Genomic DNA, 22,823 nt, shown 5'->3' with positions numbered 1-22,823 from the left:
GCCGCAGACCCACAAACATCGGAAAAGGGGCAGAGTTTGAATTAATGTGGATTAGGCCCATTGTGGGCTCTGTGTAAGTCTGTGTTCGTGTCCCGAATGTTACTAACCCAGAGGTGCAGTACATATTTGGAAGCAGGATGCTATTGGTTGTACCTGGGAAGTAACCATGGTGCCTAAGCCGACGCGGACGTGCAGCTGAATCTGAATGCAACTGAATGACCCCCAGATCTGATGCCGCTCACTCAGAAAGCGATGGTCAGACGATGCTGTGACCGTGATCTGAGATATAAATGCACCGTCTCAAGATGCTGCGAGTGAACGTCTCCATTTGTAGAATTAGGCCCGGCGTGACTTCGCTTTACTTATAGTGCAACGCACCTCTGCAGAAAGCCTGTTTTTGTTGCCGTGACAATGGCCAATGTATTTAGAGGCTGGATACATCAATTTGCCACACGCTAACCTGCGCCATTTTTTGGGGAAAAACTTGGATAATTGACTAAAACAGAGTTCATTAAGATGTTGGCTCTCTGCTTTCCTTTCTGAGAGCGCTGCGCCATGCGCCTGGTGCAACACCTTTGTGACCACCATACAGTTCCTTAGTACTTGCAAAAAAAAGTGAAAATCTCATGTCAACCTTAGCCACGTCAGCATATTTCAGGTGTCGACCTTCATAGTGTCAACCGTATGACCCATACTAGTGTTCATTCTAGCACCCGCCATCTTTGAAAACCCATGCAGTTCCTCTTCCCTGCCTGGGGTGTCATTGTCTGCTGTAGTGCTTCTTGCACAGTGTGGGCTGTATATCAGCACTTGTATGCAAACCAGACCTGTGCTAGAAACACTACAGCACTACAGCTAGAAACACTACATCAAAGATAGCGGGTGCTAGAATGAACACTACATACCCCTCTCTCATTAGGTTCCACAGTGCTGTATGTATGTAATTATGGCACGAGGACTGTAGAGTTAGGAGAGCTGATGGCATTTTGGTCCTTTGTGATGTCCGCTATAGAGACCCGAGTCCAAATATACAATAGCCAGCTGGATCATATCTGTGATTCGGTATGTTTATATTGGGGCGTGGAAGCGTCTTCCTCTCAGTGTGAAGGCATATTGATCATTATTATCCATTATTGAATATTATACTATTGTACTAGCCAGAAATACATTATTATAACCTCTCACTATAAACTATTTATTTACCAGGTCCAGTGCATTTTTTGCAGCAGATTCTTGGACATGACGGCACTCCGGTAACCAGATCAGGGTATAAGAGCCACACGCCCTTAAATCTGACCACGTTGGACAAAAGGCCATTTAATGACAGGTAAACCTAACTGTACTGAAGGTGGCATGTAATGTAGTGGTGTGTCATTGGGAGGATGTTTGGGGAAGCTCCGGATACAGAGCGGCAGCATTTTCTGTATTCTCATCTATTGATTCCAGTGTAACAGCCGCCGTGTGAGGAATGTACGGAGTGACCACAGTGCGGTAACCATTTCTCTGGGTCGGTCTGTGAGATTGGCGTAGTCAGTCACACACGGGGAGTTTGTTTAGTCTTAATCAGTGTGTGAACTGGTATAGTGTAGTATAGCTATATTAAAATTCCATAAACTTTTTGGGGTTGTGCCACCATAGAAGTTCCGACGTGAGCACAGCGAGACCATGCAGATGGTAGCTGTTTTTGCGACCATGACTAGTTATGTAGCTTCTGTACCACTCGTGCAGCATCACGCCACCACTGTGGGCTTCGTGTTCATTCTAGCACTCTGCACCTTTCAAAACTGGTGCAGTTCCTCTTCCCTGCCTGGGGTGGTGCATCCAGGACAGTCTGATCTGTATTAAGATACAGGCCCCAATGTTATATACACCACAGCAGAGAGCGCCACCTTAGGCAGGAAAGAAGAATTACATGGGTTTTGAAAAAAGCAGGGTGCTAGAATGAACACTATAGACCAGGGGTGTCAAACTCAAATTCATCGGGGGCCGCATCGGCAGTTTGGTCACCCTCAAAGGGCCGGTTGTATCTTTAGGACTATGTGTCCACTCTTTCTTAGCATGCCACCTCTATTAGATAATAACCGTCATATATATACAGCATCACTCTCGGACTCCAACAAAGTCAAATTAGTGACTTTAATAAGTAATTTATTTCTATATACACAAAATATCCTGGTACTCCCCTTAGGACAAAAAAAACTTCCCTGATTCCCTGGGCTGGCCATTTATTTACTAATATAAATATATTTTTGTGCCCCCTCATTCTTTTTTTTACTTTTCAGCCCCCTCCTATTTAATTTGACATTTGTGCTCCCTTTTTTTTTTTTACTTTTTTTGCTCCAGCCTCCCCCCCTTATATTTAATTGTGCTGTGTGGCCCCAAGCCCCTGTTGTAGTTGAGGATGTTTTGTCCGTGGCTCCCCTCCCCTTAAATTTACTTACCTCGAGTCTGGCTGCCTGTGCCTGGTGCTCCAGTGACGAGTCGCTCCTCTGCTCCTCCTGCCGCGTGCTCAGCCTGACAGCCTCAGAGCAAAATCACTTCCTGTCGGTCTCATAGCAGCAACAGGCAACCTTGCGATTGGCTGTCTGTTGCTAGGCTACCCGAGACCAGTCCCGGGCCGGAATGGATGCAGACGTGCAGGGCGCTGCGCCGCTGCTGCCGCTGCATACATTACATTTCTGACACATGCCATTGCTGCCTACCAGTGCAGCCACCACTACCCGCCGCGTACCCCCCCGCACGGCGCACATTGAAGAAAAAAAAAAAGAGGAATTCCTTATGCCGGCAGATGGCGGCGGCTGTGCGGGCCACATTAGCAGGTCTGGCGGGCCGGATTCGGCCCGCGGGCCTTGTGCTTGACACCTATGCTATAGACTGACATGCCAAGAAATAGCCTGCTGTAAGTACTGGAAGCCACTTCCATGCGTCATCCAAGAACTCACACTTGTAGCGTCCACACTTGTAACTGTAAACCTGCCCAGAAGCCCAGGTGGAATTTCTGTCTCTTAATCACATACAGAAGGTTGGTCATCCGCTGTACATGCTCCCACAAATCAAGTGCAAGATGCGTGGGCTTTCTTTTGAGTACCCAGAAGCTGCAGTCGAGACCTTCATCCAGCACGTAGAAGACATTCCAGCTTCTGACTGGTCCAGCTGTTCCACCAAGTGGTTTGAGCGCATTGCAACTTTGCATAGACTCCTTTGGCAAATACTCTGTATAAATGGAATGTCCACGTTGTTTGTAAATATTAAACTTTTTGTGCATCCAGAACCCTATTGCACACTCCTCGTACTGCATCAAATACTGTACGTATTGTATAAAAAGCGATCTGAAAATGAGTCTGAGTATTAATATGGTTTTCTTAAATATAGTATTAGTGTGGTTTTCTTTTATCTGTATCTTTCAGCAATGTGTCATAATTTTATCCAGAATAATTAGTCCAATAATTATTCCATATAAGTTAAGTTTTACTTAAGTCTCAATGTGAAGATGGCGTTTCTGTTGTGACTATTGTGTACTGATCTAACACACACACACACACACACACACACACACACACACGCATTACTTCAGCGAGAACCATCGAATGAAATAGTATAACATATAGACTTTAACAGGAAATTCTCCATAGCAACAGGAAAACGTATCCTCTGCCTATCTGTCACTTTCCAGCTGCCTCATGTTTAAATTAAACATTTATTTCACATTGAGGTAAGCCAGTTGTAACAGTAGTAAGTGTGACTAATTCTGTGAGTCCGTATCCATGGCAACTAGCAGCTTTATCAATAGCGCTTGGGTGCGTTAATGAGAGATGTGTGCGTCTGGCCTTGCTCCAAGTTTACGGATACAGGGAAAGTAATGAGTTGCTGGCACATTTTAAAAGTTGTCTGGGCTGCTTACGCCTATTGTGTCTGCTTAGAGAGCCTTGTGCCCGGTTCCTTTGGAGAAGTTAGGATTGGAACTAGAAGAGACTATTTAGTGCAATGAGATACAGCACAGCATTGGGATATTCCAGCATATTGCTTACTGTGGGCAGAGTTGTGGGACCAGGTGCAGAGATTTACTGCAGGCGTGGCAGCGCTGTGTGATTGACGTGTTACAGGTTATAATATACAGTGATTTGTATATTAAGATTTGGTACTCTTTACCTATCACGGCGCCCACGATCTCCATCGCGGGCGTCGTGGGTAAAGAAATCGCGGTGATCGCGGGCATCGCGGCCAGTACATTAACGGCCGCGACGCGATGCCCGCGATCACCGCGATTTCCCATAGGGTTCAATGTTAAATTTAGTGCTGCCCGCGATTTTACATTCAATGCTTCAATGGCCGCTATTTGGCCATAGGAATCAATGTTAAATGGGCTACAGAGCCCAAATAGGCACAATTAACACTTAAATGTCCCCCCAAATTTGTAACGCCACCCCACGATCCACGCCAACCCGAAGCGTGGCGAGCGCAGCGAGCCCGTGAGGGGCGGCGGTACGCGTCCTCCGACCTTTTCATACCCCCACCATCCACGTCGGCGTGGAGTTGAGAATAGAATAGTGTGGCGAGCGCAGCGAGCCACCGAGCCCGAAGCGTGGCGAGGGGACGCGGATACCTTCACAGGTAAACGTGGCCCTACGCGGGCTTCACAGGTATCCACGTCCCCTCGCTGCGCTCGCCACGCTTCGGGCTCGGTGGCTCGCTGCGCTCGCCACACTATTCTATTCTCAACTCCACGCCGACGTGGATAGTGGGGGTATGAAAAGGTCGGAGGACGCGTCACGCCGCCCCTCGCGGGCTCGCTGCGCTCGCCACGCTTCGGGTTGGCGTGGATCGTGGGGTGGCGTTACAAATTTGGGGGGACATTTAAGTGTTAATTGTGCCTATTTGGGCTCTGTAGCCCATTTAACATTGATTCCTATGGCCAAATCGCGGCCATTGAAGCATTGAATGTAAAATCGCGGGCAGCACTAAATTTAACATTGAACCCTATGGGAAATCGCGGTGATCGCGGGCGTCGCGCCCGTTAATGTACTGCCAGCGATGCCCGCGATCACGGCGATGGGCGCCCAACTAAGTAAAGAGTACCTAAGATTTCTACTGAAGAATTCCAGCGACCGCATTGAGTGTGGTTCACTAGGCCTACAGTAAATTGGTCGACCCAAAAACGTCGATCTGGAAATAGTCAACTCATGAAAGGGTCGACATTTTTTTGTTGTGTGTGTTTGTGTCAATTGTCTTCTTGTAGAACACAAACCCCCAATTAGTGCACTGTGTCCCCTGCATGGTTCGATTTGCTTACCGTGCGTTCCCAATCGTGTCCACGTGGATGGTAAAAAGTATTTTACAAATCGTGAAAAATTCAGGTTGACCTAATGCATGTTGATAAATAGTCGACGGCCTGTTGAGTGTTGACCTACAGATGGCGCCACATAGTTTTCTGTCTTAGTGCGCCGCTTGCCGAGATGGGGACACGCACGCCAGTCCCATTATTGGCAAATGGTTTGCCCGAAACGGAAAGCTTTGTTGCGCCCGCGGGATGAACAATTGTGGCACCATCTGCAATTACTGTTGACCTATAGTCCAGGTACCGATGACATTTTAATTTTATTTACAGTGTGGCTTTAAGGTCACTTTCTCTGGCGGCCCCTCGACAACCAATTACATTTTTAAATTAAAATATGCAACTTAAAAATAAGATTGAAAAAAAATGTATCTCTGCCCTGGTTCTGTAATTCTCGCTTATTGCAATTGTTTGATTACGTATTCGACTTTTGACACTTGAGCAATATCTTATCCTAGAACAGTGTTCAGTCCTCAAGTTCCCCCAACAGTGCACGTTTTCCAGGTCACCTCACAGGTGCACTCATTACTCACTGACACATTTGAAAAGATCTACAGGTGGAGCTAATTATTTCACTTGCCATTCTGTGTGGAGACCTGGAAAACATGCACTGTGGGGGGTACTTGAGGACCGAGGTTGGAAAACACTGTCCTAGAAGATAAATACAGAAATATACTGTCGGGCGCTCTAATGAGATAAATGCTTTTCTTCCAGCTTCGCTCCGAATGATGGTGTCAGTGGTGCTAAAATCTATGGCCAAAGCTCTGCAGTGTTATCCAACAGGGCAGTGCAGAAAGCGGGCGATGTGCTGCAGGACTTGCACTCGCTCAAGCAGAAGATGCAGGAGATGGTGAAGGTGAGAGTGGCCGCATCCTGTCTCCCCAAGACCGCCGGCGTATGCTGCTCTCTTACTGTCACCGTTGAACATCTTTTAGCGCTTTCTCCTATGTCAGTGATGGCTAACCGTGACACTCCAGCTGTTGTTGGACTACACATCCCATCCCAGCATGCCCTGCTCAGTTTTGCTATTTGGTCCATGCTAAAACTGATGCAGGGCATGCTGGGATGTGTAGTCCAACAACAGCAGGAGTGTCAAGGTTAGTTTTCACTGTCCCATGTCTTATAATTACATTTACGAAGAATGTTTGAGTTCAGATGCAGGTGATAAAAGAAGATAATTATTTACATTTATAAAACCAATACCTAAATAAAGACAGAGGCGCCGATTTTATTAAGTGTGGTGAAGTGATAAAGCGGAAGGTGATCATGCACCAGCCAATCAGCTGTATTTGAAAAAATAACGGTTTGAGTTGATTGGCTGGAGTGTTATCACGACTTTTTCTCTTTACCAGGATTAATACATCTGCTCCATTACGCCCAATGTATTATAAAGGCCCCAATAGAGTAGACGAGAGCCGTCGCGTCCAGTCCCACTTGAGCAGCCCAGGACCTTCCCGGGTGGCAGGATTGCATGCGGTACTTCTGCATGTGATGTATCGCTTGCAATGCACGAGCGCGTGGCATCCTGTGGGCTCACTACGCTTGGCGTACTATTATAATCTCACTCTATGGCCCTTCTTCTAGTTGACTCGGACAGATGCGTCTTCCCCTGAAGGAGATACATGAGTTGCTATATGGTGTGCTTGTGATGCGTGTCCGGACGGCGGATCATGTTTAGGTCGACAATACCATGATCGAACACTAGGGGTGGAATGTGTCTAGTTAGACGCCGTAACTCGGTCGCCGTACTCGTGACTTGTGAATGATTGACTGAAACGTGGTTCATGCCCACTGGGTTCATACTTTGCTATCCAAGTGGACATAGGTTAGATTATAATAGTGTTCTGAGCATATCGGGGCACCGTGCCCGTGGCATGGCGAGCCATGCGAGGGGACACTATGGACCTATACAGTGTCCATGGGGACCCCTAGGAACTTGTGTTGACCACGTTCCCGTCGTTCATAGGCGCTGGTCTCCACTCACTGTCCAACTAGACGCCTTCAATCACTAGGGATTCGGTATGAAATCCCGACGGTCAAAATCCCGACGGTCATAATACCGACAGCAATTGACAGAAAGTCAAAATCCCGACATGGTCAAAATCCCGACATTTAAAATCCCGACATGGTCAAAATACCGACAAGGTCAAAATACCGACATTTAAAATCCCGACAAGTTCAAAATACCGACACATAGAATGTAGACAGGTGAAAAAGTCAACATGACTTTCGGGCGACAGCTCGCGAGGTCGATATGGGCTTTTCACAGTTTTTTTACCTGAATGTCGACACAGTCGACATGGACACAGTTGGAAGTCAACCGCAGCCCCTCGCATAGCTCGCTGCGCTCGCAATGCTTCGGGCACGGTGCCTCGCTACGCTCGGCACACTATTTTATTCTCCCACCACGCCCTAGTGGATGGTAGGGCATGAAATACCGCCTGTCGGCACATGTCGGGTCAAGAAACAGTGAAAAACCCATGTCGACCTCGCGACCTGTCGCCCGAAAGTCATGTTGACTTTTTCACCTGTCTACATTCTATGTGTCGGTATTTTGAACTTGTCGGGATTTTAAATGTCGGTATTTTGACCTTGTCGGTATTTTGACCATGTCGGGATTTTAAATGTCGGGATTTTGACCATGTCGGGATTTTGACTTTCTGTCAATTGCTGTCGGTATTTTGACCGTCGGGATTTTGACCGTCGGGATTTTGACTGCATCCCAATCACTAGCGGTTGATCAGGGTATTGTCGCCCTAAACATGGTCCTTCCTACAGATGGAGCCTTCTTCATCCAGGCAGGGGCTGGCGAAAGCACGAGATGCTTGCGTGCCCCGTGGCATCGGGGCTCCCCCCCAGCTGCCTGACACCTTCCCGCCCCCTAACCCTGCCTGTCTCCCTGAAGTGGAGACAGGCAGGATACTGCTGCCCCGCCGCCGAAGGATTGGGACACCCGTGCGTGTGAGACGCACGCGTGGCCCAGTTCAGTGTAGTCCCTGTCCGCCGGCGCTCGCCACAGGGGAGGCTCTGGCTGGCGCCGACCAAAGATGACAGGGGCTACATCTGTATATCCAAGAAGCCTTGTGATGTAGGCAGTGGTTGTGATCTAAGTGTTGAAGTATTACAGAATATAACCGGCGTAGCGGGTGCAGAGAAGCGGTGTCTCCTATGTTCATATAAAACATTAACTCTCTCATTTCATTTTAGGATGCAAACCTGTGGAAAACTGAAGTGGATAAATTAAAGGTAGGTGTGCTAGAAGATCGCTTGGCGGAACGTAATATCCTTTTTGGGAGTTACTTTAATGTATTGAAGATTTGTAGAAGTGGAGGCATTGTATAAATATGGATGAATCATTTCATATACTAAAGCCCCATACATACCACCCGGTCCTCGCTGACACCGATATTGGCAGAGGTGGGGACCTGGTATACTCAGCTGTCTGTTTTGGCCTCCACATCCCTCATACAGGGACCTTGTGTTTAATTAGTCCACATTGTTTGGTTTCTAAAGGTTTCTCTTCTGGAAGTATTGTTTTTCATGTTTGACTTACACTATGCGATTTAGGCCCGATTTCACCTGATTCGGATGGATCATGTCGGGCCAATTCGCATGTGAAGACATCCCGTCTGACCCGATGCGCGGTCCCGTGCGCATCGGACTGGAGTTAGGCGGTTGGACCGGCTGCACATAGGATTTGCTAAATAGGGAACCAGGGGACGCAGAGAATCAGCATGCAGGGGACACCGCAAGCCGGCGAAAGGACTAGAGAGACGGGCAGCGGGCGCACGTAAAAAAATAAAAATTAATGGGTAGCCAGTGATTGAGCTCTCAGCCAATCAGTGGCTTCCCACTTATTTGTATGGGCTTTTTTTTCTTGCAGCTTGGCTCCCTGCTCCCCCTGCCCGGCTCTATGTTGCCCTCTCCGGCATCCCCCGCCTGCCACCTCTCTGTCCGCCGCCCCCTGCTCCCTCTGCCTGCACCTCCATGGGAGAGTTGCTTGTGATCAATCACATGCGATTTATCACATGCAAAAATTGGCACATCAAGTCCCTAATAGTGTGTGACCCCTCCCGGGGAGCTGTTGGGACAGTCAGGTCCGACTTGTCCTTTAGTGAAGTTATAGGAAGCATTTTCTGTACTTTATTGTTCCTGTACTGTATTACATTCATTCTGCTAAGCGCCTTGAGTCCTATTGGAGAAAGAGCGCTATATAAATAAAATTATTTTGTGTTCTGCTCTGTGTAATTCTTTAGTGTACAGGGAGTTGTATCAGCAATTTAACTGGGTCTTGCAGATCTTACAGAATTTCCCCAGAAATGTAATTATTTAATTATTGTATGGCATGCGATGCGATGAGATAACGGTTCTGATTAGACCTATAATAATGCCATTTAATGTGCTATACCATTAAATTACATATCATGTCATTTATTTAGGTCCCCCATCCGCCCCCACTATCCATGTCCTCCCAAAGCGTGGCGAGCGGTGGCGGGACACGTCTGCCCGACCTTTTCATACCCCCACTCTCCACGTCGGCGTGGAGTTGATTTTATATATTGTGGCGAGCGCACGCGTAATACATGTAACATAATACACGGGGCTCGCTGAGCTCACCACACTTCGGGCTCGCTGCGCTCGTCACACTATATAAAATCAACTAATGGTATAGTACATTAAATGCCATTATAATAGTTAAAATCGCATCCCATGCCATACAATAATGTTTGCGTACGTAGTCAAATTGGGCGCCGTGCTAATACACAAGTACCGTGTTTCTATTTTGTGCTTAGCCCAGGGATCATCCCATTATCTCCTCCACTTCTCTATACAAACATCCTTCTTCCTGGCGGGCGGCTGGGAGTCCTCCAAAGTCCATGTTTGAAGATGCGGAGCGGATCCTGAGAGAGGTGCAGAATAATAAGAAGGTCCTTGAAGACAACTTGGACACCATCATCCGGGCCAAGAACGGGGCGGCCGTGTATTCTCTCATCAGTACTTTGGCTACAAATAGGTAACATTAATCATGTCGTTCTCCTGGCTGTGGGCTCACTGAGCGTGCGCACCTTCTGTCACTTAAGGGGTGTACACACAGGAGCAAAAGTGTGCTATTTTCTAAGCAATCTGACTAGATTGCTTAGAAAGTAAGTACAGATCTCTCCGTGTGTATGCTCCAGAGATTAAATATCTCTTGCTAACTAAGTCAGTGCATGCAGTCAAAATCTAGTCAGATTGCTTAGCAAAATTGCTTAGCACAGATCTCTACGTGTGTATGCCCCTTTACATGGAAAGAATTATAATTTGGATACTATGGGCTTAATTCAGACCTGTTACACGTACAGGTGGGGCAGATGTAACGGGTGCAGAGAGAGCTAGATTTGAGTGAGTTATTTTGTTTCTGTGCAGGGTAAATACTGACTGCTTTATTTTTAACCTGCAATTTAGACTTTAGATTGAACACATCCCACCCAAATCTAACTCTCTCTGCACATGTTACATTGGGTGTGGTGTGACGCTCCAACAGTCGAAATTTCAACTGTCCGTGTTCTGGCATCAGAATCTTGACCGATATGACTTCAACAGGGGGGGTGAGTGCTAAGGTGCCCCTTGTACGCTCAGTGACTCGCTGCGCTCACCACAGGTTCTTTTCTCCATTTATGGGGGTTGTGGAACCCCATGAGGGAGAATAGCCCCGTCAGTCGGGATCCCGATTGTCCGGCATTTAACAGTCAGGGTTTTTTCCGATGTCTGTATAGTGACCGCCAAAACCCCGACGGTCTGAGCATCATCCGGCACACATTATGTCTGCCCCACTTGCAGTGCAGCATGGTTTTATCCATTTGCTTACAAAGCAGCCTTGCGATCAGGTCTGAATTAGGCCCCTATGTTTCCATTTGCCGTATTTCTTAGGCATACGTTTCTAGTACTGTGCAGGACCGCCAGTTTTTTTAAAGCGGCAATTATTTACACTGCAAAATCAAACTGGTTTTGCAGTGTAAATGATTGCCGCTTTAAAACCTGGAGTTTTCTTACCAAATCTCTCACTCCCTGAATCTCTCATCCTATTACATTTCACCCCTGTTTCCGCTGGAGCCTCAATTTTTTAGCTGACGTGTGGAACCCAGAAAACCAGCCCCGTGTAAATGTGCGAGTAAATAGCAAATAATAAATTTCAGATCGCTAGTCATACGCAATTCCCAAACCATCAAAGGTAGCTCTGACCCTTCCACTGACCTGCGATAGAGGCCGATGCTGAGGTCACAGACTCTCCCTTAAATTGGGGTTTTTCTGACGCTCCTGATACCACGTCCTAACACCGACTTCCTGTCAGACAAACTGCGAGGTGACATTTTTGGTCGCCATTTCCCCTTGTGTATTTGTGGTAAGTACGCAATCGTTCGATAATCGCTCGATTTGAGAAATCACATATTAGCGATCCAAGTTGAATTAGGCTCCTTATCCTCTGACTCCTGTCGTTAACAAGTTATATTTGCACCAAACTGCCAATAGGAGGTTTTTGATTTGCGCACCAATTTCTGTAAACTCTAGAGATGATCAATTTCATCTGGCACCAACAATCATTATTCCACATTCAAAGTGACTTGGACCTCATTTCTTCCCCCATTCTGGTGTTTTACTCTGAACAACAACTGAACCTCTTGACCATGTATGCAGTCAAATGACTGATTAGATGTTTGAATACAGTTGTAGCTAATAAGGTGGCCACTGAGTATATAAGAACCTAATTAAGCAAACCCTTGCCTACTCCCATTCGTTAGCCTGTTGGATCATGACCCAATCTAGCATGTATGTCGTATCGGCTTCCTGTGCTGAAGGAACACTTATCCCAAACATTTGGTCACTTTTAAGTAATGCCCGATCATGTATTTAGGATTTAAAGTTTTATGTTGACTTTTATTGGCATGTACGGTCACTTTTTGAAATAGTTTTTATAGATCTGATGTTTTTTCTTTATTTCTCAACTGTTATTTCTTTCAGCAATGGCGCCGAGAAAATTAGAATTCAGAAAACGGTGGATTCGTGGATTACCGAAATCAGCTCTGAGATCCAAGTTAGTAACTTGTACAGCTCCCGTGGATCCGATAGATTAAGGGGGTTATTCTCTTTGATTCGTTCAGATGCTACGCCGGCCCACCATTCGCACGGCGCGCACGTTTGGATGGCATGCGACTGGATGATTTACGTATACATCGCATGCCAGCGGGAACCTCCCACATCTTCCGATGGTTGCTGATCCACGAAAGATGTGGTGCGCACGTATATGTAAAGTTACTCTCGGGTCACTTTTATATGCGTGTACGTTCTCGTGGAAATGGGCGGGCAGCTGACATTGTCACCCAGCGCCCACGTCACCGGGCAATTTACCATGGGAACACCCAGAGTACCCCTGCCTACCGTCTTAGGCCCCCCCCGCCAACCGGCCTCACGGTTGGGTGCATGTACCTGGTGAGCAATCTGTTCGCCATGGCTGCGCGCACCCAGCACATGCGCAGAAATGCGCATTGAGAAAACATTGGCCCCCTGCGAACAATCACCCACTACCGAATGGACCGGAATAAGGTCCTAAATCTGATAGAGTAAAGGTGTCAATGCCGAAAAATAATAGTTGGTTATACCCTCTTGGTAGTTCATATGTAATCAAGAAAATAATGTTTTTATGTTTAAATAATTTTCCCTTGGCTTAAAAACACTCAACAGTGCATTAGTGCAGCATGATGTACATCTTTTACCTTCGCTACACAAGTAAAGTCTGCCCTCTGCTGGAAGTAATGGACGCAGCAATTGTTTCGGTCTAAACAATTATTGAGGTTGTCCATTTGACCACATCTGGGGATGATGGCTGTTCCCAGTTCCTGCCAGCTTGCTACATTGTGGTCACTAAGGGTGTATTCAATTCCGGTTTCCGATTGTCAAGCCGTTTTTCAGTCCTTCCATCAGGAACTCGACTGTCTGTATTCGATATATCGAGTGCCAGTAAGTCTGCCGATCGGCAAAAAGAGCTGTGAATTTGACAAACCGAAGCCGTATCCGACAAAACAGATCCGCCTTGTTTTAAAGTCGGATCTGTTTTGTTGCAATCTGCCTTCAATGGTGTCGGTAACGGCAGCATTGAATAGGCGACGGGCGCTGTTTCCCCAAGCGGAAATAACAGCCGGGATTGATTACCGCCCTAAGTATTTACCATCTCTGCATCCACTTCAACAACCTCCATATATGTTGAAGGTATACACATGAGAAATTGATACATGATAAATACATTGATTATCAATTGTCACACAATATACTGTGATCTTTTAACAGCATAACTGTAGTAAAACGTTATTGGTAGCGTGAAATTACATTTTTATGTTTTGCGTCTTATACTTCATGGAATGACATAGATTTATATAGTTAGATATAAAGATCTGTCAATAGAAATAAAAGCGCACTTACTAAGTCCAGACACCGGACCAGATCTATTGGACGAAAGGTAAAGGAGTCCCTTTATTATATGCAGTGACTGGCCAGCGGCTATTGGGAGTCTCTGGGGTACAGTCTTCACACTCTTCAGTTGAACTGTGTTGAGCTTTTCATTCTTTAGTCAGATTATACTTGTATGTTATTCACTGAGTGTGCCCGCTATTCTTTTACATACATTATATAGAAGTGGAGTTGAGGAGACAGCATCTACTTATGATCCAGAGATTATGTTTGACGGCCTTTATTGATTTAACGAGATATGCAGTTTTATTGATTTAAATGGAAGCTTCCCACTGAATCGCTATATACAAAATCATTTTTGGTACTTGTTTCCTAGCATGGCGCCCATCGCAAAGCAGACCATAAGGCAAACGATGGTATGTGATGCGATGTTATGCGATGGCAGCCGATGTTATACAATTTTAAATTGTATACCATCGCATTGTATGCCATTGTATGGCATTTACAATGGTATGCGATTTAAAATTGTATAAGCATAATGGGTGTTTTCAATGTTAAATGTGCCCCCTATAAGATAATTAACCGTAATGGGTGCTTAGTATGTTAAAAGCACCCCCACTATCAACGCCAACCCGAAGCGTGGCGAGCGGCGGCGGTACGCGTCCTCCGACCTTTTCATACCCCCACTATCCATTTCGGCGTGGAGTTGATTTTATATAGTGTGGCGAGCGCAGCGAGCCACTGAGCCCGAAGCGTGGCGAGCGGACGTGAAATACATGTAAAGTAATACGCGTCCCCTCGCGGGGCTTACCACGCTTCGGGCTCGGTAGCTCGCTGCGCTCGCCACACTATATAAAATCAACTCCACACCAACGTGGATAGTGGGGGTATGAAAAGGTCGGAGGATGCGTACCGCCGCCCCTTGCGGGCACGCTGCGCTCGCCACGCCTTTGGGTTGGCGTTGATAGTGGGGGTGGCGTGGGGGTGCATTTAACATTGGAAGCCCCCATTAGGGTGCTTATACAATTAAATATCGTATAGGGTGTATGGCATGCGATTATATGTCGTACGACTTAATATCGTGGGTGCCGTGCTAGGAAACAAGTACCGAATTTTTAATCTCGCGATTCACCTCGTACATTCGATACTTTCTTTCCTGTTATTTATTATACGTTTATGTTTATTGATATTGTAAATTAACTATTCAATATGTTCTGGTATTTCCCGACAGGAATGATTGGCACTCACCTATTTAATACTGCCTTAAGCGACAGCATTGAAGGGTATCAGATCCAGCTTTTTTTAAAAGTCGGATCTGATTTGTTGGAAACAGCCGCGGATTGTCAAATTCACAGCTGTTTTTGGACAATCCACGTCCGGTTTCAGCGATCCACGGACTTTCCGAGCATTGAATTCTGACTGTTGAGTTACTGTCAGATGAAATGAAAATGGCTGTGAGCCCGACTGTCGAGATACCATATTTGAATATCCCCCTATCTATTTCTTATGATTCATTGTGGCCTGTACTTATACATACCAGTACTATTTATTTTCTTTAATCGCTGAGTTTACATTTTGGGTTTTATTCTATATAAACACACACAATCCTAGTCCAAAAAAACAGGGAAACAAAAAAATTAGACTATATATATTTGCTATTCAACTGCGGTCGTTTTCCGCTGGTTTTTAGTCCTGTTTTAACATGCAGTTTCACTTCTTTTTAAAGCTAAACAAAACACGTTGCTTCCCTAAGTTATTTGCCGATCCATGTGTTTTTTTCGACAGTCAAAAAATCAGCACTTTATTTGAATAGGTCTAATGTATATTTGACCTAAAAGCATCTAAAAAAAAGTTTTGCTGATTTTTTTCCCCACTTTCAAAAACTTCAGCCTCTAACTGCATAGAATGTCTGACTTTTTTACTTATTCTCTAGGATGAACTGGCAAAGAAAGATTATAAGAAAAAGAAATTTGATGACCGAATTCAAGCGTCTGCGCTGCAGAGAAACGCAGGAAGCACCAAAGACACGAAGAGCAATAGAGATCGGGACATCAAAGCCCCAGCGAGAAGTGCTCTGAGGAGTACAAAGCCTTCGGCTGGTGTCTCGGCCAAGACTCAGAGTAAGCACAGCAGAGAGAAGCTGACAGCACCGCAAGGCAGAATCTTACTGAAGAAAGATGGAAGTTCAAAGGTGAGACCCAGCGAGGGTTGGGGATTGCAGTGGTCCTGCTCCTGCAGACAGCTGTCCTCTCCTTCCTGGTAATCTATCACATTAGTAAGCGCTCTGTTGTGTAATGCCTCCGTCATCGTCACTGTATATTTATCCTGTACTTTATGCCTCCTCTTTTTTTACTTTTAAAGGTCTATCTAAAAAACATTAATCTTGTAGTGAAACGTACGTTGGGGAAGCAGCGCTAGAAATAATTGGCAAGCGGCATAGACCTATTAATTTACTGCTTGTATAATCATCATTACTGCTCGTCAGAGATGCTCTTGTGTGTTTTTCCATCGCTTCAGTTTGGACAGAGCCTCTGTCACAGGGAGACTTTGCATTGACTGCGAATCTCCATGAATCATTTTGACTTTTTACCGTTTTCTGTTATGACATTGTTATATACAGTGTATTTCTAGTTCTAGTTCTGCCAGCTTTGAGGTAATCCAAAAAACATTGTGTTTCTGGGACACTGGGTTTATTTAATAGAGGAAAGGGAAATCTTCAGTCTGGCAGTCACTGTGGGGCAAATTTTTAATTCACCGGGGTGCTCGTTGTTAATTGACAGGCGGGGGGGGGGGGGGGGGGGGGGGGGTTTGTGGTGGGCATCTGGCGTTTCATGGGTGTGTCCACAAATAGAAATGCTGGTTGTGCCCCTGTCTGCTCATGATGTCAGCACCCGCCTTCACCGTTCAACTAAAAAGTATGTCCTGGCTTACATTTTATAGCCAACAAGAAAAAAGCTACTGAGAGATTTTACATTATATTTATATTTCCGGGAGTATTGTTCTGCTATCAGTAATGATGACTGGCCGCAAAAAGCTGACTTCAGTGTTCTAAAATACTGTATGGCCCTTATTCTGGTTGACTCGCTAGGCTGCGAATCTCGTAGCCTTGCGATTCCACCAAGGGCCGTCCGGACGAACGCCCACCCCGAACCCCAACAGCCGCGCGAATGGATGATTTGTTGCATGATTATACATTTGCAGCCTCGATTTCTTCAGCGCTCGCAGATCTGAGACACCTCTATGGTGGCTCAGACCTACGGGCGACCTGTGCAAGCAGCTGACATCCGCTGCCCGCCTCCCACACCCGAGTCACCCGGCAATTTGCATGGGAACGCCCAGCGTTCTCATGGGAACGCCCATGAAACGCTGGATGTTCCCATATGCAAATTACCCGGCCCTCCCCCTCCCGGACTTGCACACAGCGGTTGCACATGCGCACATAACCCTAAGCGCAGTTGCAAACAATGGGTCTGAATCTGAATAGCCCTCTATGTCTGTAGAAGAAAACCTCACCCTCCCATTTATCACATATATAATTCTGTTGTTGACATTTATTTATGTGATAACCGTAACCATCTTCTACTGTATTTTACACCTATTGGTCACAAAGCAGGAAGTCCTTTAAAATGAACATATATCTTTTTTTGCAGACTACCTCCTGTCTTAGCAGAGACACTATTTAGTGAGGAGTCTTAGCCTGGGTACACATTAGACAGATATAGCTCTGCTTGCTAGACCAAACTCTATGGGTGAAATGTAATAGGATGAGAGATTCAGAAAGTGAGAGATTTGGTAAGCAATCTCTAGTTTTTTTAAAGCACCAATCATTTACACTGCAAAATCAAACTGGTTTTACAGAGTAAATAAATGATTGCCGCTTTAAAAAAACTAGAGATTGCTTACCAAATCTCTCACTTTCTGAATCTCTCATCCTATTACATTTCTCCTTTAAGGCCCATACACACTTGAAGATTTTCATTTCAAAAGACTTTGCCAAAATCTGTGAGAGATATATCTTTCACCAAAGTAGTGCGTACACACTGAGTTATTTTCCCCAAAGAGCGAGAGATTTTTAGGAGGCGAAAGACTTTGCTGAAAATCTTTAATTATAAATGGGCTGGGTTTGAATTCCAAGGGTTCCATACAGATGGAGCCGGCCTCTTTCTTGCAGGGGCTGGCTATTCTATCGCCAGCCCACGCCAGCGGCTGGCTCTCGCCAGGGGCGTGCGCGCACAAGACGCTTGCGTGCGCCCCGTGGCTACAGAGTTTCTCTGCCGCCTCCCCCGATGCCCCTCGCCACCCGACCCGCAGCACCGTCGTCAAGGGACTGCCACCAATGTATATCTATTTAAATGCAAACTGCCCACCTATGTATTTATTTAAATGGCATGCGAGGACTAGATGGGGGACACAACTCCCCCCCCCCCCCCCCCCCACCCCGGAGCGACACGGTGGCAGACGTCACATCACCCGCCACCCCCGTGGAGTGATGCAGCAGTCCTCACCACATCACCCGCAGTCCTCTCTAACCCCCCCCCCCCCCCAGTGGAGCCATGCAGCAACGACCACATCACCCGCCAGCCCCTTCCCTCCCTCGGAGCGATGCGGCCGCGGCTGCATAATTCCCCCGTGGAGCAATGCGGCAGCCGCATCACCCCTCCCCCCCAGTGGAGCGGGTATATTTTATATACATATACATATATATATGTATTATACATATATATATGTATATATATATGTATATATATATATATATATATGTATATACATATATATATATATATATATATGTATATATATATATATATATATATATATATTATACACATATATAATATATATATTTTATACACATATATAATATATATATTTTATACACATATATATTATATACACATATATATTATATACATTTGCACATGTCCTCCTGAAGACGGGGTGTCACTCCCCGAAACGTTGAGGTGAATAAACACGTTTGAACCCATGCTGCAGTGCCGTGCTGACTCTCCTTCTTGCGGGATTGGGGATCTGTGACTACTATATATATATATATATATATATATATATATATATATATATATATATATATATATATATATATATATATATATATATATATATATATATATATATTGCTGATGCATTTAAATTAATATATTGGTGGCAGTGGGCAGAAAATTATACACATTGGTGGCCAGGGGGGCGGGGCAGCAGGGTGCACTATGTTGCCGGGGAGCAGTGCTGTCTGCTCCTGTGTTCAATGCATTTTACAATGCAATCCTGGGTGGTAATATTCTGCGCAATCAAGGATAAATGGGCCCCTTTAATCTCTAGTTCATCCGCTGGGACCTCTACATCAGGTTGGCCTTGTATATAATAATAATGTTCCAGCTAGGATGTGGTTCGAGGCAGCGTGCACCGGTTGGGTGGCCAGTGCCTGTTGACTGCAAAAAGATGTAATGACCTTCCAGTGAGTGGGCGAGGCCTTGCTACATCACTATTGTGCCTTACCCCAAGTGTCTGCATCACTAAAGGGGGCATGGCCAGCACCTACTTCCCCAAAGGTCCCCCTTTAATGTGAATAGGTGCAGTACGTGTGGCATCTATTCCCCCATCACCAGCAAGGTAGAGAGGGCCGGTGCGGTCAACTCGCCAGCTAGCCTTGGATGTCTTTTTGGTACCTATAACGTGACTTATTTGCAACACAATGCGACTAGAACTGTGCTGATTTAATTTGATCTGCAACACTGGTATATTGTGTGTGAGACTGGATATAAAGCACAGCGGGACTTGGTATAGGAAATAATCTGTGGCCTTTATAACACAGAACGTGCTCATTGGTAAAAACTTATATATACTGTAGACAGGAAGCGTTGGTGGATGTTATAACTTCTGTATATCATTAGAACATTATACCAGGAAAATATCATAAGCCTGATTACTTAAATGAAGTTAACAGTACGTATGTCTTGCTGTATTTCCATTGGGTGGGTTTGTTTTTGTTTTGTTAATTACGTGCACCGTCCTCTTCTTCCCCATTCTCCTACTTTTACTAAATATATCCATCTGTTTTGTGGGGACAATCATGAATGACATTGAATAAATGGATAAGGGAATAGGTAATGACTATGGGCCTCATTCAGACCTGGACACACGGCTGCAAATTTGCTCGACCAATGGTCATTTACGCCCGCTAGAGAAATCCTGTCTTGCGAATCAATGTGCAAACGGTGTGTATGGCTTCACATCCATACGCAGCTGTACGAAAATGTCCAAAACCCATCGTAACAAATGATTTTTACACTGGGCACCAGTCATCGCAGGCACTGCGTAAGCCAAGACTTACTTTGCAGTGCGATAGATAAGGGCATATGCGGCCTGTAGCTGATGTCACACACCCTCCCCTTAAAATGCTCAGGCACTCCCAGCATTTTCCTGGACACTCCCACTACTTTCCTAGCCACGCCTAGCGTTTTTCTTAGAACTCCCATGAAACGGCCGGATTCCACCCACACACACACACACACACACACGCCTACTTTCTGTCAATCATCTTGCGAACGGTGAGCGTTCACAAAAAGTTGCAGGACGGCCATGCACGTACGTACTGAGAACCGTACACATGCGCAGTGTATCCATAATCAGGTGCTGTGCGAATTTGCAGCTGTGCGTTCAGGCCTGAATTACCCCTATGGACTGAAAGCGTATTTGCTTTCTGCTGAAGTCTCATCCTTTTACTCTGGGATCACGTGCAGAGAAGGTGGCTGGAAAATACATTAGGCTCATGTAAACACTGCCCCAGTGTGACACAGGAGCAATCCATCATCGCTAATCCCCACAACACTTCCCTACAAATGACCCCTCGGTGATGAAGATGTTTAGATAGCGCCTGACCTGTTAGAGAAGTGCAGCAGGTAGCCGGTAACTCGGTGTCAGCAGCATATCTGTGCGAGATGTTGTAGGCCTAGTACCGTAGACCAGGAATGGTGTGCATCGTACAACTGCTGTTCTCTGCCAGGTATCTCATATTTATTTATTAACAGTTTCTTATATAGCGCAGCATATTCCGCTACACTTTACAATAGGAGACAGTGATACAACAAACTGGGTATTTACAGACAGCCAAAGGTATGAGGGCCCTGCTCGCAAGCTTACAATCTATAGGGAAATAGACATTACTATGCACATCCAGGAGGTATTCAATCCCGAATCTGACTGCCGGGATGTTCCCAACAGTTGGAAGCATGGCTGTTTTCTACCCTTGCCGACTGTAATTCGACAGTCGGTGTTCAATATCCTGAGTGTCGGAACGGCCGCGTTTTGTTAGTACGGCAAATAAATTGTCAGAATTGGCCACAAAATTGACAATTGTGTCCGACAGTTTAGATTTGACTTAAAAAAAATAAACGAATGTGAAAGCCTTCAATACTGTTGGAAACGGGCGCATTGAGTAGAGACGAGTGCTGCTTTTTCTGCCGGCGTAAATAGCGGCACAGATATACCGCCCACAGTTGCAATTACAGACGAGCCGCATATCACTCTGCATAACAAATACTGGGGCAGATGTATAAAGCTTTAACAAGAGATAAATGCGGAGTTCCGGTGGGCGGACCAAGTGAGAGGTCGCATCTCAGAGTGAGCTCTCGGCTCCGGCTCTGACTACGGCCAGAGAGAGGCGTGTTAATCCGGAGGAAAAGCTCCATAAACAACTAGGAGCCAGCGAGATAGAGTGGGGCAAGAAGAGGGAGATCCCCAGCTCCCCCACAAACAGCCTGACACACCACGGAACCTAGAGGCCAGGGAAAGCCGCTAACAGATATAAGCGGCTATTCGGCGGCATCAGAAACGGGACAGCAAAGAAAGCTCACCTCAGTCACCGGCGGGTGAGGCTGTCTGACGTGTTGGAGGCGCTGGGACGGAGGAAGTGGAGCGGTGCGTGCGGCGCACTCTGGGAGCAGACGCGGCAGCAAGGAGAGCTCGCCTCGGTCACCGGCAGGAGAGACTGTCTGCTGTATTGAAGGCACTGGGACGGAGGAAGCGATACAGTGCGTGTGGTGCACTCTGGGAGCGGACGAGGCACGGAGCACAGCGGCGGCGGGGGTCAGAGAGGGCGGAGGGGGATTGCACTGGTGGAGCTGCGTGGTGCACCCTGGAAACAGAGCACGAAGTACAACAGCGGGGAGGCCAGAGAAGGCAGAGGGGGACTGCAGTACACCCTAAATGGAAGTGAGCAGCTGTGCCTGAGGAGGCAGAAAGGTACTCATTTACTTTGTGACTGTTACATTGAGATAATTTGTTGCCCCTTAGTAAATGTACCCTGCCACACAACAAGTTAGGTTTTCATTAAAAACTGAAGTGAGCAGCTGTGCCTGAGGAGGCAGAAAGGTACTGGAAGGGCTAAGAGAGAGGTACGCTGGCTGAAGGGACTGAGAGCTTTTGCTGCCTTTTTCAGTAATTACTCTGTGACTATTACATTGAGATACAGTGCCGCCCCTTAGCAACTGTACCCTGCCACGTAATAAATTAGTTTCCGCATCTCAGAGTGAGATACTTTGTCACGGATCGTTTTGGGAAAAGCAAAGATTGTTTTGTTCTCATATATAGACTGCTCTGGGTGATTAAAACAATGGACAAATTTGTGGGCCAAAAGGCCAGAAGTGGAAAAGCTGGTAAAGGAAAGGACACTAAGCAGCAATCCTCATATGTGACTAGCCCACCTGCCTCCCCTAACCCCGCCATTTCCAAAAACATAAACTCTCCCACGTATAGCGCAGCTACGGCCGTCACGGCACAAGAAATCACAGCTATTTTGTCCCCTTTGCTTGATGAGAAGCTAGCAGGTCTCAAAGAAGCAATTGAGTCAGCAGTCACGCAGCTTCGTGAATACGGCCCGAGATTTACAGAAATTGAGCAGCGAGTATCCAACCTGGAGGACGAATTGCTAGAAGCTAAAACCATCATAGTGTCACAGAAGGCAGCAATTTCAGCCATTCAAAGTAAATTAGAGGACCAGGAAAATCGAAACAGAAGAAATAACTTGCGCCTGATT

General features: G+C 46.1%; 1 protein-coding gene across 1 annotated transcript in view; it reads left to right on the top strand.

The window, feature by feature from the left end:
- Positions 1-22,823, top strand: part of KIAA0586 (KIAA0586 ortholog) — a 132,381-nt gene that overhangs the window by 19,976 nt on the left and 89,582 nt on the right. The window contains exons 9-14 of the mRNA XM_083167290.1: positions 1,207-1,327; positions 6,047-6,188; positions 8,540-8,578; positions 10,126-10,346; positions 12,332-12,404; positions 15,708-15,965. Coding sequence (XP_083023416.1) covers positions 1,207-1,327; positions 6,047-6,188; positions 8,540-8,578; positions 10,126-10,346; positions 12,332-12,404; positions 15,708-15,965 — 854 coding nt within the window. The remainder of the gene's footprint in view (positions 1-1,206; positions 1,328-6,046; positions 6,189-8,539; positions 8,579-10,125; positions 10,347-12,331; positions 12,405-15,707; positions 15,966-22,823) is intronic.

Source organism: Crinia signifera, chromosome 12, assembly GCF_055691185.1.
Source record: "Crinia signifera chromosome 12, ASM5569118v1, whole genome shotgun sequence".
Lineage (NCBI taxonomy): Eukaryota > Metazoa > Chordata > Amphibia > Anura > Myobatrachidae > Crinia > Crinia signifera.
This window is presented reverse-complemented; position numbering and strand designations above follow the sequence as displayed.